Raw genomic sequence first — 20,164 nt, forward strand, 5'->3', positions numbered from 1 at the left:
CTTGGTTCATTCGATGTGTTTCCTTCGGCGCGGCTACAACCCACAAGCCAAGCCACTCCAGACAATGGCTCGAAAGCATGCTATCTTTATTAAGTTAAAACTTCTTGCACTTCTTATGAGCGAGGCAACAATTTTTAATCGGCTAAATTTGAATATTCTTACACTAAAAAAAATACTTCATTAACTTAGTAAGTTATTTGAAGTACTTACTTGCAGTATGTGTTTTATTTTATTTTTTTAAACGAGGTATCTGCAAACTTCGGAGAACTTCGGAAATTTTCGGGTGTGGCTCTCATCCCTGTAGACTGTCGGCTTCCCTTGTATACGTCGGGATAATTTTTTTTCTAGACGCTCCTTGGCGAAAAAAGTGAACATCGACTGCACAGGAGCGAGTACACGCGCGGGAACTTTTGCATGGGGACATATTTTGTAGTGAAACTTCTTTACAGCCTTTATACAGAGACGTAACCAGGTAGTGTGTGTGTGTGTGGAGGTGGGAGAGAGAGAGAGATAGAGAGAGAGAGATAGAGAGAGAGATAGAGATAGAGATAGAGAGAGATAGAGAGAGATAGAGATAGAGATAGAGAGAGATAGAGAGAGATAGAGAGAGATAGAGAGAGAGAGTTGATGGGGTACAGACACGTCCATTCCCGGATTTAAAAGAAGAAAACAAGCGAAGACAGGATATGATAATTACAGTTAGTTATATACACAAGGTTCCAGCGATATTTTTTTTGAAACGATTATTGTAATTCTTAGTGGGCTACAATAATGCATTTCCTCCCCATTATAGTCCGGCATGCCTCATGCACAGAAGCAGCAGGAGTTGTGTTTGCCAAGTAGTCTATATTTAACGCCGTTTTGCGCACGTGTTACTGTAAGCATATCTTTCGCTGTGTTGGTGGTGTCGGTGAGACGGGATGATAAGTGCGACGCCACAACCACGTTCCCACGAAGCCAGTTGGTGCACCAACCTGGCGTAGTGTGGACACAACTGGCCTGAGTTCGCGAGCCTGTGGCGCGGAAATTCATCAGGCCAGCAAACTGTCCCGAGGAGTAGATCCAAGACTATTCCACGCGGCACGTCTTGACTGGCAATTCACTCGAATCGCCAATCAAATATTTCCGCTATAGGATAGCGATAAATCTAAAATTGAGGTCGTTCGGTTGGGCGAGACCTCCCGAACATACCAGATTCCAGATCGGGCCAATCAGGTTGTGAGGTGTGGACATCGATTTGTGTTAATTTTCCGTCAACAGTGGCAAAACGAGCGCCGCCGGATTAGGTTGTCGTTCGGTTGTTGTTTTTTTTCGGTACTGCGGTGATTTGTGAACAAACATGGTTATAAGTATCCCTATACGCATGTTGAATTTGTGTAAAGACTTTTCGTTTTTGAGGCCTGTTTCCAACGAACACTATCACAGAAAATATGCGAGACAAGAAGCCATATTATTACAAAGATGAAAATAAATAGACCCAAAATGCCAACCAGAGTTAAAAAGATTTAAACAAAAGATTTGTAAGATTCAAAAGATTTATAACATTCGTGTGACTTAGTGTTATTATTTTTAAGAGCCTTTGTTTGCTCCAGATTATTCTTCTTTTTTTACATGCTTTATATTAGCTTCACCTGTATGTTTGTTTGTCTGTCCGTCTGTAACTCTTTCGACTGAGTGAGTGGCTTATCACTGTAAAATGTCCCACCAATTTTATTACGTTCGTTAGCCGAGCGGTCTAAGGCGCGCGGCGATCGTGGGTTCTACTCCTGGCCACGCCGAACAATAAAAAATGTTTTTTTTTTCCGGTAAATTCTAAGATTATATCCATACATCTAACTGTAAATGATTCGGAGAGACTTTACCATTTCTTTGTGACGTTGCAACTCCAAATAGTTATCTCAGATGGTAATAGGTAGTGTCGGTAACTCATTTCCCTATGATAATTATACATAAATATAGTTTAAAAAACTAAAAAACATGCTTTTAAAGAATATCAAACTAAAAAGTTAAAAATAAATATAGTTTAAAAAACTAAAAAAACATGGTTTGAAAGAATATCAAACTAAAAAGTTAAAAATAAATATAGTTTAAAAAACTAAAGAAACATGCTTTTAAAGATTATCAAACTAAAAAGTAAAAAATAATTTTAAAATTTAATTTATGACAATAGTATATAACCAATACTAGTATAAATGAGAAAAAAGCATGGGGCGCTTAATATACAAAAAATATGGCACAAAGCGCCTCAAGCTTTTTTCTCATTTATACTAGTATTGCTTATATACTATTGTCATAAATTATTTTTTACTTTTTAGTTTGATAATCTTTAAAAGCATGTTTCTTTAGTTTTTTAAACTATATTTATTCTCTTCGGCAGCAACCATGGTCCCTAATACCAGCGCTAACTGGAGGCATCTTTGTGCCCTCTCTTCGACAGTTCCAAAGTTCAAGTGAGATTGGGAATCGAATTGTCTCCTTGTGGTCGGCCGATTCGATTCAGTTGACAATTGAATTCGACACCCAGTCTGACAACACATAATTTAAACACATTACAACTTACAATCCAATCGTGTCGTGTGGAATAGGCTATAGTCCAGTAGCTGCCACCCCTTCCCCCCCCCCCAAAAAAAAAAACAACAGAGAATCGGAACCGAAATGTGCACTTGCATTGTGTGGATATATCAGCTAACAGCTTGCCCACGGCCGAGCCAGTATATTGCAGTAGATAGTATGTAGTTCAGAGTAATATAGGAAAACAGGTTCGAAAAGGATAGCCCGATTGATTAAGTAAATTTTTATTTATAAACTCATACTTATACTGTTAATAAAATTAAAACACTTAAAACGACTGTCCACATTTTTAACACAATTTCATTCAGTCCGCAGTTCACAGTTTACTCTCTCCACTGAAGCTCGGCTGGACAGTGGCTCTTCCCTACCGACCGTCTCTTACCGGGGAAGCCTACAACTCACGTAGTTTCGGTTCCCTACCACATTCGTGCAACTTCGGATTTCTCTCAAAAATTTAAATTTAAAAAAATCGAAGGGTTAGGTTAGGTTAGGTCAGTCACAACATGCTTGTTTTCATTGGAAACTTCTGATTTAGCGGCTGAGGTGGCGTTAATACCAAAATGCAAAACTTCGGAAATCTTCGGAAATTCTTGCAGGGAACCGAAACTACGTGAGTTGTAGGCTTCCCCTCTTACCGCGCACCTCTCTCCAAACACGCTGTCCCGCATTACTCACTCGTCCACACCGCGACAAAGCCACCGATACACGAATACCGTCGCTTGTCGCACGGTTATCGCCCGCCAAGGGGGTCACTAACCATCTTCACTTCACTGGCTCGGAGGGCTGGCGTCGCCGTTTTTATAGCCCTCTGCCGCCGTTCTGGAATGGTCTCACGTCCCCTTGACGTGTCGTGTCCGGGAAATTCGCGGAACACTCCAGAAGGGCCCAGGGAGGATGACGAGGCGCCGCGGAAGCAGGTGGTGGGGGTGGGGGAGGGTAGCGAGGCCAGGCCACTAATCCCCCGAGAAATGTGCGTCACCGCAACCTCACCCACGGGGCCCATGGGTCAGCTGACCACTAGCAGGCCTACTGGCATGCCTCGCAGCCCCGCCTCGTGTATCCCCGCAGCAATATAATAGTTCCTCCTGCAGCTGGAGGTGGTATCGGTATCCATCTGACATTGTGACGTCCTGGCGCCATCTTGGATTACCTTAACCTCTGAAAAACCTTTGACCCTGGCCGCCATCTTGGATTCTACGAAAATTCTGCAATTTTTGGATGTGCAGTTTAAAATTCCAGAGCATTCCACCATCTTGTATTGCAACATGACCACCACATTGGCCGCCATTTTAAAAATATTTAAAAAATAAATCGTCTAAAATACACATACCAAATATATTCAAAATAATTCCGAACGAAATCAAATAAAAAGTACTTAAGAGTAATCGAGCCTAAACATTGAATAACTTGTAAGGTTTCCAATAAATCCGATCAGCAGTTGCATTGCAATCTTTTGAATATTTTTGGTATGTTTTTGAACGATTTTTTTTTTAATACTTTCAATATGGCGGCCAATTCGGTGGTCATGATGTTAATACAAAATGGCGGAATGCTCTAGAATTTAAAACTGCACATCAGGGCAAACGCAAGCATAAATATTTCGTATCTCAGCCGTGTTGTTCGGGCCCGTGGAGATTTTGCCGGGAAGCCTACAACTCACGTAGTTTCGGTTCCCTGCAAGAATTTCCGAAGATTTCCGAAGTTTTGCGTTTTGGTACTAACGCCACTTCAGCCGCTAAATCAGGTGTTTCCAATGAAAACAAGCATGTTGTGACTGACCTAACCTAACCTAACCCTTCGATTTTTTTTAATTTCAATTTTTGAGAGAAATCCGAAGTTGCACGAACGTGGTAGGGAACCGAAACTACGTGAGTTGTAGGCTTCCCGATTTTTCCCCCACCCCTTTCCTCCCCCTACCCACCCCCTTGCCACCCCCTTGCCACCCCCTTGCCACCCCCCTTGCCACCCCCCTTGCCACCCCCTTGCCACCCCCCTTGCCACCCCCTTGCCACCCCCCTTGCCACCCCCCTTGCCACCCCCCTTGCCACCCCCCTTGCCACCCCCCTTGCCACCCCCTCGCCACCCCCTTGCCGGCCCCTTGCGCCCCTTTGCCGGCCCCTAGCCGCCCCCTTGGCACCCCCTTTTCCACCCTCTCGGTCCTTTAGTGTACGTGTGAGGCGAGTGTTGTTAGTCGCGCACACTCGTGTGTCTTGCGTGCAGGTGATGAGGCGCGCTCACGCTGGGCGCGGCGGCCGCTGGCTGACGTCGTGCCTGGTGCTGCTGGCGGGCGGGCTGGCGCACGTGGTGTCCAACCACTCCTCCACCACAACCACCACCACCACCACCACGGCGACCACCACCACTACCACCACCACGGCGACCCCCGCAGGGACGAGCACGCACCAGCCGGTCAGCACCGCCAGTCGGCTGCAGTGCACGGGGGAGAAACCCTGACCTTTGAATATATATATACTGTATAGAAGTCGCCAGCCCAGGTTAAAATTTCTAATACGGTTTTGAGGTAGTTGGTTAATTCACCGCCGCAATCGCCACCATCTCTAGGGCATCGACTTGTTGGTGGTCCCTAGCGGGCAAGTGTCGAACTCTTCAAACACCCCTTCCCCCCTCCCGTTGAACGACCTTGAGCTGCAGTGAATGATATATGGGGGTGGTGAGGGGGAATGACAGCGGGCGACAGTGCTGCGCTCTTAACGTGTAAATAACAACCTAAGACGATACAGGGCGTTACGGCAGAGCACTGCAGCGGTGAAGTTCCCAAGCTGCTCATCATACGCTTCTGAAAAACGTAGAGTAAATCATATCCACTCGCGACTTATATACAGTATATATATTCAAAGTCGAGACTGAGACCTGGTTTTTTTGAAGTAGTTCCCAGCCCACCCGCTAGATGGTAGCTTTCACAATATATTTACAACATGGCTACAATTGTCTGTGACGATTAATGCGGGCTTATCAAGCACGCAAACAATTGAAAATTAATTCTCTTTATTTTGGTTTGCCACGTATTTTGTGGTGGAGCATACAAAATTTTTTTGCATTTCCTACTCAATTCATATCGAATATGCATTTTTTTATATTACGAAACACCATTATGTTTTTTTTCCCCCGCACAGTTTGAATCCTTTTTACTAAGCAATTCGTCGTCAAGTAGTTAAATCAACATTATAAACATAAAACTTTTTATTTTCCACATCTGGTCCAAGTTTTTTTTTTTGTTAGTAGTTACGGGCCCACCCAACAGATAGCGTCACATGTCGTGAAAAACATGGTCTCATTTTTCACTGTAAGAGTTGCACTTCTATATCTCCCTCCTGGTTTAAGGCTGCAGTGCCCGGCGTTGGAAAGCCTTCATTTCACAGACGAGAAAGCCACGGCCGAAGTACTCCGAAGTTCATGCGCGTTTTCCCCCCCCCCCCCCCCCTCCTGTTCTATCTCATTGTATAAACCGGTGTGGCATTAAATTTTGCGGTCGATTAGGATAGGTTAGCTATATTATAAATACTTTAAAACATCGTGGATGGTTGGTTATATTAGGTAAGTATAGCTACATTAAAAATACTGTAAAGTCATTTTATGGTTGCTTAGCAAATAACTTTTTAATATGTAGCTATCCAGGGCTAGGAAACCGTTTACATGATTTCACAGTATCTTTAGTGTAGCTATCCTAACCATATCAACCGTCCACAATGTTTTAAAGTATTCATAATGTAGCTAACCTAACCTTTTACGATGAAAAAAAAAACGAAGATGCACGATCGTGCGTTTGGCTGTCTCGTCTGTGAAAAGGCTTCCCGCCCGGCGTTGCCCGGGGCTGAGCCGCAGGGTGATTGATGTGTTGGCCGCGAGTAGCGCTATACGTCATCGTGGTGGACATGGAGAAATGACACACAATCACTAACAACCTGACTAGGGTTGTCGTTTGGATTTGGATGCACAGTACGGATTCACGTATTTTTATTTTTTTAAATTACGTCCACTGCTTCACAAAATCTAAATCCAAAATATACACTTATATATATATATATATATATATATATATATATATATATATATATATATATATATATATATCTGGAAAACCACAGGATCAGCAACGCAATTAAAGCGTAGAATGGTGGCGGCTGCGTCAATGCACACGGGCTTTGTAATGTAAACAATTCTACTGTAAATTTCTCAGAAACCAGTAGGAATTAATATTAACGCAGTTTTCAGGGTAAAACAAGAAACGTCTGTAGCTATAACTGAAGCACACCATTTTCGGAAGTTCGTTACTTCGTTTACGGAAAAGACGTGACATTATAGTTTTACCGGCATGGGCCGTGAGCAGAGGCGTAGCCAGGCGGGGGGTGGGGGGTGGGGGTTTAGGGGTTGAAACCCCCCTCTTCCCCTTTTAGCACCAAATCTTTAATTAATTTTTTATTCATCACTCAAACAAATTTCATATTAAAATTAATAAAAAAATTTACCATTACAATATTGAAATTTAAGTACCGAAAACTGCTAAAAATAGCACTATTTTACACCTTAAAAATCCAAATTTTCCCGGGGGAGGACCCCCGGACCCCCCCCCCCCCCCCCCCGCTTTAATACCCGGGGGGGGCATGCTTCTTAACACTCCCCCCCCCCCTACATATACAAATTCTGGCTTACGCCACTGGCCGCGAGGAATAAATAAATAAAAAAAGCGTGTGCGGGTTCGTCTTCCAGCCGGGCGACGTGGAGGGGACGTGGACCGCCGCCCCGTCGCCGCAGACGCTCAGGCCTGCCAACTGCACGCCGCCCGCCATAGAGCAGTTCCCGCGGCCCCTGATCGGCCAGCGGGCGCGCAAGAGCGGCGCCATCGTGGTGCACCTGCTGGCCGCCGTCTACACCTTCCTGGGGCTCGCCATCGTCTGCGACGACTACTTCGTGTCCTCGCTCGACCGCATCTGCGAAGGTGAGCGCAGGGCCGGCGCGTCCACACAGGCGAACCAGGCAACCGCCTAGGGCGCCAAGTAGCTGGGGGCGGCGCACCACGACACATAACAGCTCATATAACATAGTAGTATAGGAATGACGGTCCTGAAACAGGATGCAGGTAGTGGATTGTGATTGTCGGTCCGCCATCTTGGATTGTGACGTCACGGCGGCCATCTTGGATTGTGACGTCACGGCGGCCATCTTGGATTGTGACGTCACGGCGGCCATATTGGATAAGCGTAACGGGACACAGCGTAACGGGACACAGCGTAACGGGACACAGTGTAACGGGACATAACGTAATGGGACAAGTAGATCACGGCGGCCATCTTGGATCCGCCATTTTGAATGACGTCATTGTGTTCTAGAAAATTCCGGCGATGTGTTTTCCGCCATATTGGATGATGACGTCATCGTTGCAATTTCCGTTACGGCCGCCATCTTTAACTTTTTTATTTATTATCCGATTTTAACGAAATTTTTTTTAAAAATTATAAAAAAATAAATTTAATAAAATTTTAATAAAATAATTACAAAAAAACAAACATGTACGACACGGAGTTCGGAGTCCTCGGTTCGAACCCGACGAGTGCAAAAAAATAAAAATGGCGACCGATCCTTCCCCCTAGGTGACTGCAGGCAGACTGACTCCCACCACTTTTTTTCAAAGCATATATATCGTCACCTAGTATGACGTCATGTCCGCCATCTTGTCTTCGATGCTGGAAGCCATCATCATTGTATCGTTGGCTAGAGTGCGCCGATGACATGTTAGTTTAATTCGTATCCGCTAGAGTGCAGTAATCATTTATTATTGCTGTGACACCCGCCATCTTGTCATTTGGCCACCATCTTGAAAATCCGTAATTATTTAGCTAGAAATTCGGGAAAAGTTCCAAAATTCATTAAATAAATCACTCATTAATTTACATATTGATTCGATCGATTCCCGTCCTCGGTTCGATACCCGATCGTTGCAATAATGTTTAATCTTATGTAAAAAAAATAATTTAAATAAACCATGTTCAACATTCGTAAAGAGACTCTAAATCCTCTACGACCACCATCCTATCAGACATCAAGACCACCATATTGGAAATGTGTAATTTTAATGCTAGAGATCCGGGAAATAGTTCAGAAATCATTAAATAAATTTGTAATCCATATACTGATTGATTAGATCGACTTAGGCCCTTGGTTCGATCCCTGGCCGATACAAAACAACTTTAATTTAAAAAATACTAAAAAAGTGTTAGGTTTGAGAAAATAAAAACACCACAAGTTCTTTTAAAAAAAATTTATTACATAAATTCAATACACTACTACAAGTACAAAAAAATACACAGACAAATTACTAAAGTTTTGTGGATTTCTCGATTGAAACAGTCTTCTTACTATACGGACTAAGTTCTTTACATGACTTGAAATGTCTATTCAGTTTATCAGGTCGACATATTGGTACACCACAATTTTCACACAAAGCCGAATTATCGACTTCATTAAAAGGACAGTGATATATTTCATGTTGTTTTGCACTTCGAATAGTTGCTAATGTTTTGTTACAAAATATACAGCTTGATTCCGATGAATGTACAGCCAGTCTATCACAATTCCTGAGGTGCCGTTTTAATCTTCCATAGTGTATAAACTTGCTTAAACACCTGTTGCACTGATATTTAATGCGTTCAGAGTTACCACTACAATTGTGTATTACATAATCACGTAATTTCAAGTTTTTGATCTTCTCGCAGTATGTGCAGTCGGGTGATGGAACACCGTTGGATGCTCCTTCCTTCATCAATGCCATCGGAACTGTTGACAACCATTGTAACACTGCTGACATGTTAACTTCTGAAGCCGTTGAGGTCTGCTCTGCGGAAGATGTTGCACCCGTCGAAATCTCCCGCTGTGCTGAGAGAGCAGGTGTAGCTGTAGACGTCGATGTCATCGTGCTCTGCACTGATGATGGTAGACCTTCGATCCAGGTTGGTGTTGATACTGGTAATGATGCCATCGAGTTCTCAAGAATAGATAGATACTGGTCTATTATGTTATACAAGTCTAACTATCCGAGCCGTTCATCACCGCAGTCAGAGACGGACTGAAGTCCATATCACCTGGGGTCTCACTTATATAGTCTCATTAGCCGGTACAACACATGAGTCAAATCAATAACCATGTTCATTATACGTCTCGGAGCATTTTTTATAATGACGATGTAAGCTATCGAGACGTGAAATTAGTTTATTGCACTTTTTGCACTGAAACAGTATTCTTTGAGCATTATTCTGACAGCTGCTTCTTTCATGTCTGCGCGCATTTGAAGTTCTAGTAAATGATGCACCACAATATTTGCATTGATGCGATGTATGCTCTTCATTAATTGAAGTCTGGAATGCAGATGGTGAAACTTCAGCTGATGGTGGAACAGCACGTATCGTTGTCTCCTCTGCAGCAGGTATCGGGATCTTCACAGCTGTCGTCACCTCAGCCATTGAGCCCTCCGCTGCCATGGTCTCCTCTGCTAATGGTATCGGGATCTCCGTCTTCATCATCGTTGCTGCCATCGAGGTCCCCGCTGCTGACCGTAAACTTTCTATTCCGGTCGACATAACTAAATCTCACGAAACTTAATGGAGAGAGCACGTCCGTACAGCACCGCGGCCAGAGGTGAACTGCGGGTCCAGTCGTCCGAACCTCGCTTATATACCCACGGTCTACTGGTATGCTACATGAGTCAAAATAATGTCTGTATTTAAAATTATTTTTTTATTAGGTACCTAACAATTATAGAAATAAAAAACACACGAGTTCAAGTTTTACACATTTATTTATAAAACATACACAAATACACATTAGGTTAAGGAATCAAGCATTTTCACAAGCAAAGTCTTTAATGCCGCACGAACTGTCTCGTCGACTCCGGTTCCAACTGGTTCGCAGGCCACGGGATCAGGAACACAGGTTTCCAGCTGGTCATCTTCTGCGATGTCGACAACTCCGACAAGACATGGTCGATGACGTCTGTGACCACGTCTACACCTGGGCTTTGGCTCAGTGCTAGTTGGGACAGATTCACTGCCTGAACTGCGACGATGAGACGCACACCGTTTGGACGTCTGCGTAGAAGCATCATAGGCCGCAACAGTTTGCAACACGTCCATGTTTGGTGTTGCACATGCAGACGAGGCGACAACCTCAGCGATGCTGGCAGGAAGGATTGTGTGTGGTCTCATGTGATAGACGGCACAGTTTCCAGGTTCGCAACAATCTACCAGCTGCTGGGTCGGTTCGTAGGACACAGGAAAGTGCGCAAACCGCCAATGCTGAGCGCCTCCATCACAGGTTTCTGTATATGTACGTAGATACCCGGAATCCCAGTAGCTGTACTCGACACTGCTGAAGCTAGGTCTTGCGCTCACGTACACGTTAGCAGGATGAAACGTAAACATCTTCTTGCAGGTCGAACGACAACTGAAGGCACGTACGTATGTACGCCATTTATATATGCAGGCTCCTACTAACACTGTGTGTGCCATTTCTGCATTAACTGCGAGTTTGTACAGGCACAGACACGTTCAAACTTGTCACGTAGCTGCACGGCGTATATTGCACTAAGCTTGCGCAGGGAAGGACAGCCGTAGTCGGTCTGTATATCCACAATTTCAGCTGCTCCGACGTCACACAGTTCTCGTAGCCATTTCTTCTGTTCAGGTCCAGCGACGTAGATTATTTCGTTTTGCAGTAGTAAATCTTCAATAGTGTTTTTCACTTGGTGGTACGGAATTTTTCCTTCGTCCCACTCTAGTCCATGATAATATTTACATAACCATTCATTCGACCGTTTACTTTTTTCGTCTAGTAGTTTCCACGGATACGGAGGTCGGAAGCTGCGGGTTCGAGTCTTGTCTCCAGAGGTGACGCTAATTTCCTTGAGCACGAATCCGTTTTGGCTCTGGAAACCTTGCAGGTTGCAGTACATCTTGTCGCTAGCAATGCTCGGTCGTAACTAAATTATCATAGAAAACGAAACGGTATTTATGTCAGAATTTTCACAAGTTTGTCTCGACAATTGTACGAAGCAAGCCGATCGTGAAGTATCAGACAAAAAGCATAGGTGTTTGGCGGAATATTTCCGCTAGTCGTTATCTCGATCCTACAGTCGATGATGTTTGAATTTATACGATCATCCTGTTTGGAAACGTCAAACACCATTAACGGTGCCTTGTTCTTGAAACTGTCGGGACTCAGTATCGGTGACTGTATCCGACCGTAGTAAGCTTGCTGAAACTTGGCATACATTTGATATGCTAGAAGAAATCTTCCACTTTCAAAATCCATGTTCATGTCAACGTACGGATAACTTTCGCTGTTTAAAAATATTTTTACATTACGTATTTGACAGTTATCGAATATGGAGCGACTTACTCCTGCATTAAGCTGTCTTCCGGTCTGAAGTCCGACGATGATTTATCTTGGTTTTTCCGTAGCGAAGCTGGACTTTACTATCCAATTGATACGCTGACTATGAGGCAAGCCAGGATAAGTTTCCAGGCTCCAGGATCGGAATGGCACATCGAAGTTCTTGCCATTTTCTATGTTCTTCAACATCTTGACTCGCTCAACGGTGCTCACTTGGATGTGGGGCAGCATCCACTCGATAGACTGAAGTGTTAGCGAAACATCTTGAGGGTTTTCAGCAGCGGCGACAATTGCATTAATGTGCGTGTTGGCTAGAAGCAGTACGAGCTCTTGTTTCGAATTAATGATTATATGCTTGTAGTCCTCAGCGAATCCGAGAAGCATGGACAGAGGAACACAAACTTCGAACTTCCCTTCGGCATAAACCGGAAGCTTATATTCATCCTCGAGAGCCCAACCGGCCATCTTTGCAGCAGACAGTTCATTTGGCGTGAGCGAAAGGTAATTTTTCATAGCAGATGTTATGCCTACATCTCTCGTCTGGTCTACCTCGACACCATTGAGTACATAAGTAATGCGCTCGATTAGGTGAAGAATACCATTGCAGGATATTGATGTCGTTGTCGGATGCGTACCATCCGCTTTTGTAAGCGTGCCTCTTATACGTAGAAATGACTGCGAAGGTAAAGTACAAATATCTTGGTGCTGTACAGCAATGCGTACTTCCGATGGTAGTGCGTACGGTCCGAGCAGGAAAGGCTGGTACTCGTGCAATTCCATTTTCGTAATGCTGTCATCAAAAATGACCGGATCTTCCACGTTGAGGATTTCGTCTTCCATATTTATTCGGCACTTGTCCAATACTGAGAAGATACTTTATGTTGTCAGGTGTTAATGCACCGATGTCTGGTAGAGAACTGTTCTTATTCACGACAATACGATTTCTTTTATAACTGTTCGGTGTTACGAACTTTATGCCCATCGCTTCAAGTGCAGACGTAATGTAATTTCTTCGTCTTGAAAATTCACCAATCGTCCTCGCTGGTCAACGATTCTGACGACGACTTCGTGTGCGCACTTCACGACGACTGGAACGTAAATGATACTTTGCGGTACTTCTACCAGTTTATATCCTGGCGGGACCATCGGCGAAAACTCGTGCAGCATGTTGCTTAGTCTTCCGTTGAGATACGTTCCACTTGCCAAATTACAGTTTATTCTTATGACATTCACAGGCAAAATGTTTACTGCGCGCGTAGATTCGTACGTTCTTCCTGTAACATACACCTTTGATTCGAATCCGAGCATCGTACCTATGGTCCCAGGTTTCGTAAAGTCGACATTTTCACTGCATGTTAGAATGCTTTTTTGAGTGTTTGGATTTCCACGCAGTTGAAAGTCTACATCCTGTGGTAACATATCCCTGATGTAATTTGCAATGTCATCTATTTCGTAAGAGCCAACAGGTAACCGTATTTCATGAGCGGTCCCATCGCTTTTCAGGAAGCATATCTTGCAGTTTTCCTCGTCGATGTTCGGTATGGCATTATACGTTTGAAAATCTACGAGTCCGATACACCATTCTCCGTCTAAATCCAGAGGCGGGAAATGAACCGCCCGCAGCTCAGATGCGTGACCTGTCAAGGTAAGTGTTATCGACATGACTAATAAATAATCGTCACTGCACAACCTTTAAGTAGCAATTTTTATTGGTCAGCTAATTTTTGTTTGTTAGAAAGCGAAGACACAAGTGCCCGCAGTTTGTTTGATTTGGCCTCTGTTCCGTTTCGTAATTGTAAAACAACGTAGTGGACCGGCCCAGGTACAACCTAAGTTCTGGCGGAGGGCGTAAATTACCGAAACTGTCGTAGTACTCGGCCATGTTTCCAGTCTTTACATAGGCTACCCAGTGCGTGCCTCGACCCGCCGACGTGTCTAAATTAATTATGGCGCACTCACGTGTCTTTGGCTTGCTGGGCAAAGTGTCTCGCATAAACACGCCGCGGAAATTTGCTATTTTAAGTTTGCGTGCGTACTTTATTAAATCTACGTTGGTGAGCGGACGTTTCGGCAAAGAACTTAGGATTTTTTCATTCGTTTCTTTTTCATGCCTCGGCCTGTCTTGTGAGGTCGTAAGTACAGTCCTGCGCCGTTTTTTTTACCGATGGCAATGGCTTCCATGCTGGCATTGTGTCGCTGTGCTTCTTTTAACTGCTTGCGCTCATTCTTCGAAGTGTTGACTGCCCGCACTATACCGCTCGTTGCACCGATGAGGCCGCCGAGAACACCCAATGCAGGCAAAAGCAAAGGAAGAAATCCTCCTATAATCTTCTTGTCGAGAGTCTGTAATTTTTGCTTGGCTTTTTGCACACCTGCACCGATCTTGCGTTTGGTCTTGCGCGAGTTAGTCTTTGACTTGATGGAGCCGGCTCGACGAGCGCCCAGTCCTAATTTCGTCTTTGCCTTCATGATCTTAGATACGCCCCACGCTGCGATTTTCTCTCCTAGTCCCGCGTTCGACGATTTACTTATATCTTCGGCTTCCTGTGCCAATGTCTCGTCGGCCCGGTGCCTGGATTCCAGATCCTTGCTTAATGAATATGCGATATCGTGCTGTTTGCACTTTTCGTCGAGAGAATTAATGCCCACGTCACCGCGAGCTAACCTTTTCGCTAGTTTAGTTCCGGGGCCGCAAAATCTGTAGCCGGGAATGTGTAGCTCGAATGGTAGGTTGTTTATCAGCGAGTTTACGAGTCCCGCACCGATGTGTTTTTTGTTCTTACCTCTTCGAGTCATTACGCACAACTGACCAGAAAGTATAAATGTGTTTGATTTTATACAATTACTTTAGTACAATGCAGGTCGTCAAGCAAGACGTGTGTTTGCCCGTGCGCATTACGCAAGACGATGTATTTAGTGCGCGTGAATCACGACATGGCTTACTGTTGCCTTCTGCTGTACGATGCATAATGGCGGGTCCATCCAACTGTGGCAAGACGTGTGTTTTACTGAGTTTACTGGAGGAACCAAATGGTCTTCGGTTCGAGAACGTTTACTTGTATTCCAAGTCGTTGCAACAGCCAAAGTACCAGCGCCTAGCAACTGTTCTACGATCTGTGGATGGTCTGGAGTATTTTCCGTTTAGCGATAATACCGATGTTGTACCTCCAAGCGAAGCAAAAGCCAATTCCGTGTTTGTTTTCGACGATGTAATGTGCGAGAAACAAGGCATAATACAAGAGTACTTTTCCATGGGCAGACACGCCAAGGTAGACTGCGTTTACCTGTGTCAGACGTACAGTCGTATTCCAAAACATCTCCTACGAGACAACGCAAATGTCATAGTTTTGTTTCGCATGGACAAACTTAATTTACGCCACGCTTATGATGATCACGTAAACACCGACATGACATTCCAGGAATTCAAAGACATGTGCTCCTTGTGTTGGAAAGAAGAACACGGATTCCTAGTTATAGTCAAAGACTGGCCTCTATATAAGGGCAGGTACAGACGAGGTTTCGATCAGTTTATCACCAAACATGAGTCATAGCATTTCGAAATTCGGTCGTAGCAGTCGAGACTTACGTACTGCTCTCAAGTCTCATGACGACGTTATCCGCAAATACATTTCGCTACTGGCTCAAAAAGTAGACGGGGTGAAAAAGGAATTTCTTGAGTACCTTGTAGCCATAGACCAGCGCGTGGAAGCTTCGGATTCTCGCATTCGCGACATGATCGAAGTATCGAATGCACAAAGACGTGACGATCTGAGGACTTTTCAAAGTAGTCTGAAAGCATCACTATCTCAATCGTCAACAAATTCAGATTTGGCCAAACACAAGAAAGAAGTTTCTGCGAACGAATAAAAAAGTATATAAGGAGGTCTTGCAATAAGTTTTCAGCCAGTACAATGTCGGACCTGGCCAGTGACCTTCATCGAGCTATACAGTCTGTTCGTGAAAAATATTTACTTGCTAGACGAACCAGACTTGCACGTGAGATGGAAAATGAGGAGATATTTAAACCAATCACTAGTCGCCTCGACGAACTTAAAAACAAGGAAGAACCAGCCTTCATTGTGAAGACAGAAGTTGAAGATGAAATGCCGACTGTAAAGAAGAGAAAGTATGAACCAGATCGAGAAGAAGAGGACTTAACAAGTACAGAGTCCATGCACAAGAAAAAAATACCGAAAAAGGGACATCAAGTTAATGCAATGGTCCGACCATACCTGACATCGTTTACGAGCCGGAATAATGACACGACCTACGGAGTGTACAGAAAACATAATAAGTGGTTCCTCGGTGCTAAAGAAATAGACTTTCTACCAGGAAACATCGTGCGCGTAGCAGAGTTCAAAACGCGCGGGACTCCGGGTCTGTACGAATTGCTGTTTCGCAGGGAACCTAAAGGATATTCTCACAACGACTTACAAGAGTACAAAAAACTGCTAGAGCTAACCAATGCACATTTTCGCGATAACGATCCAGATAGTGGTGTATATAAAGATGTAGATCATGAAAAAATGGACATTCTCGCTAATCTCTTCAGTGAACTAACAATACACGGAGAAGGTTTAAAAAGGCTAGAAAGTGGTCAGACATTTGACTATGTATATTGGGACGACCCTAATGAATTAGTTGATCGCCTTAGAATTCTACATGCTTCGCTTAGTGTAGGAAACTATTCGCACATCAACGAAATAGTCTCCATACTTGAAGAACTGAAGGAAGCCGGCTACATACAATGAGTCGAACCGGAATCGCTCGCGAACTTCATGCTCCTGCTAGACGAAAATACCTTCGTCGCAAAGTCATAGTTCGTGGAATTGATGATTTATTCCAGGCGGACCTTGTTGAGATGGTACCGTATTCCCGATTGAATAAAGGTTTCAAGTACATGTTGACAGTCATCGATGTTTATAGCAAGTTCGCTTGGGCTAGACCTGTAAAATCAAAGACTGCAACTGACGTAACCAAGGCCATGAACAATATTTTGCGTGATGGACGTGTACCGTCGCACCTGCAAACGGACCTCGGGAAAGAATTCTACAATGCAACCTTCAAGGCTTTGATGAAGAAGTATGGCATCAAACACTACTCTACATTTAGTAACGTCAAGGCCTCCGTTATCGAAAGGTTTAACAGAACTTTGCGTTCCAAGATGTGGCGACAGTTCACGGCTAACGGAAATTACAAATGGCTTGACATCTTGTCGAAACTAATAAGCGAGTATAATTCCACTGTGCATTCTACCACGAAAATGAAGCCAAAGGACGTAACGGACAATCGCCTGCTTCAAACAGTGTTTTCCAACACGAAGAAGAAAGATCCACGAAAGAAAAAAGCTAACGTCGGTGACATTGTGCGATTCTCCAAGCAGAAAGGTATCTTCGAGAAAGGTTTCACTGCAAACTGGAGTCCCGAACTTTTCCGTGTGACACATGTTCGTGAATCAGAGCCTAGGACCTACTACCTCGAAGATTTGGACCACAAACCTATCCATGGAGGCTTCTATGCCGAAGAGATTCAGCCTACGTTGTATCCCGATACGTACTTGGTGGAGAAGATTATAAAACGAAGAAATGGACGGTCCTACGTCAAGTGGTGGGGCTTTCCACCTCGCTTTAATTCGTGGGTGGCAGATGCAGATGTCGAGAAATCCACAAAACTTTATTAATTTGTCTGTGTATTTTTTTGTACTTGTAGTAGTGTATTGAATTTATGTAATAAATTTTTTTTAAAAGAACTTGTGGTGTTTTTATTTTCTCAAACCTAACACTTTTTTAGTATTTTTTTAAATTAAAGTTGTTTTGTATCGGCCAGGGATCGAACCAAGGGCCTAAGTCGATCTAATCAATCAGTATATGGATTACAAATTTATTTAATGATTTCTGAACTATTTCCCGGATCTCTAGCATTAAAATTACACATTTCCAATATGGTGGTCTTGATGTCTGATAGGATGGTGGTCGTAGAGGATTTAGAGTCTCTTTACGAATGTTGAACATGGTTTATTTAAATTATTTTTTTTACATAAGATTAAACATTATTGCAACGATCGGGTATCGAACCGAGGACGGGAATCGATCGAATCAATATGTAAATTAATGAGTGATTTATTTAATGAATTTTGGAACTTTTCCCGAATTTCTAGCTAAATAATTACGGATTTTCAAGATGGTGGCCAAATGACAAGATGGCGGGTGTCACAGCAATAATAAATGATTACTGCACTCTAGCGGATACGAATTAAACTAACATGTCATCGGCGCACTCTAGCCAACGATACAATGATGATGGCTTCCAGCATCGAAGACAAGATGGCGGACATGACGTCATACTAGGTGACGATATATATGCTTTGAAAAAAAGTGGTGGGAGTCAGTCTGCCTGCAGTCACCTAGGGGGAAGGATCGGTCGCCATTTTTATTTTTTTGCACTCGTCGGGTTCGAACCGAGGACTCCGAACTCCGTGTCGTACATGTTTGTTTTTTGTAATTATTTTATTAAAATTTTATTAAATTAATTTTTTTGTAATTTTTAAAAAATATTTCGTTAAAATCGGATAATAAATAAAAAAGTTAAAGATGGCGGCCGTAACGGAAATTGCAACGATGACATCATCATCCAATATGGCGGAAAACACATCGCCGGAATTTTCTAGAACACAATGACGTCATTCAAAATGGCGGATCCAAGATGGCCGCCGTGATCTACTTGTCCCATTATGTTATGTCCCGTTACACTGTGTCCCGTTACGCTGTGTCCCGTTACGCTGTGTCCCGTTACGCGGTGTCCCGTTACGCTTATCCAATATGGCCGCCGTGACGTCACAATCCAAGATGGCGGACCGACAATCACAATCCACTACCTGCATCCTGTTTCAGGGACCGTCATTCCTATACTACTTAACATGTTTAACGATTATTGAAACTAGACGAAAATGGATTTTTGTATCAGTATGGAATGTTTATATTGATATAAGTAATTATTTAAGTCCACGGTGACCTGTTTATGATTTCTAATAGTAATAAGTAAAAAAGAAAAAAAAACAAGCCTGCTTACATTTGATTGTTGACAGAATATTAGGCTTACGTGATGTATTTTGAGGCATGGTCAATTTTTTTTGGGGTGTCCGGCTCGGGGGGGGGGGGGGGGGGGGGGGGCAATAAAGGTTTTTCGCCTAGGGCGCCAATTGACCTTGCACCGGCCCTGGGTGAGCGCCGAACAGACACGTCCCCGAGTCAGGGTTGTCCACGGGGAAAAAAATATTTCCTACCAACTTAGGCGAGAAAAAAAGTACCAGATTTGAAGAAATTATAATTTGTTACGGTTTTAACTATCTAGGAAGTTATTATGACATTGCAATGCTCAGAGGCCACTCCAGTGTTTCAGGGGCACTACGCAACCCGCGTTAACCTCATAAGATTCAATGCTATTTTCATTTTGCTTATAATTGATTAACTAATATAGATTTCGAAATGACGCTTGCTTGATATGTAAGACAACGATGCTCTTATCAAAGCCTCTTTCTTAAAAACGTGCATAAATTATTGATCAAACCTAGACAATACACTTATTCATATTAGTAAAGATTAGTATGAAACCATAATTTATGCACGTTTTTAAAGAAAGAGGCTTTGATAAGAGCATCGTTGTCTTACATATCAAGCAAGCATCATTTCTAAATCTATATTAGTTAATTATTTATAAGCAAAATGAAAATAGCATTGAATCTTATGAGGTTAACGCGGGGTTGCGTAGTGCCCCTGAAACACTGGAGTGGCCTCTTAAATATCACCACACACACACACACACACACACACACACACACACACACACACACACACACACACACACACACATGCATTCCATAGTTTTTAAAAATAATTACGCTTAATAATAAAACATCGGAGTTACTGTAATATTATTATATTAAAGAAAAAAGTACTAGATCTGAGCGTAAATGTACTAGACCACTAAAAAACTTATAAAAGTACTAGATCTAGTACGAAAGTACTAACTGTGGACGCCCCTGCCCCGAGTTGCAGACGGGCATACCGAGGGCATTTGCTCGCAGCGCCAGCTTTTGGAAGGGCGGGAGAATTTGGTACCATAGAGTACTTGCCGTCATGGCCTCCACATTCGATTAGGGGCCTGGACCCAGGATCGGAGACAAACCACCCCC

The 20,164-nt window shown here is 43.4% G+C and overlaps 1 protein-coding gene across 1 annotated transcript in view; it reads left to right on the plus strand.

The window, feature by feature from the left end:
- Window positions 1–20,164, plus strand: part of LOC134539553 (probable sodium/potassium/calcium exchanger CG1090) — an 87,216-nt gene that overhangs the window by 51,328 nt on the left and 15,724 nt on the right. Inside the window, exons 2-3 of the mRNA XM_063381688.1 lie at window positions 4,792–4,980; window positions 7,300–7,528. Of these exons, the coding sequence (XP_063237758.1) occupies window positions 4,795–4,980; window positions 7,300–7,528 (415 nt within the window). The 5' untranslated portion in view covers window positions 4,792–4,794. The remainder of the gene's footprint in view (window positions 1–4,791; window positions 4,981–7,299; window positions 7,529–20,164) is intronic.

Source organism: Bacillus rossius, chromosome 15 (genome assembly GCF_032445375.1).
Source record: "Bacillus rossius redtenbacheri isolate Brsri chromosome 15, Brsri_v3, whole genome shotgun sequence".
Lineage (NCBI taxonomy): Eukaryota > Metazoa > Arthropoda > Insecta > Phasmatodea > Bacillidae > Bacillus > Bacillus rossius.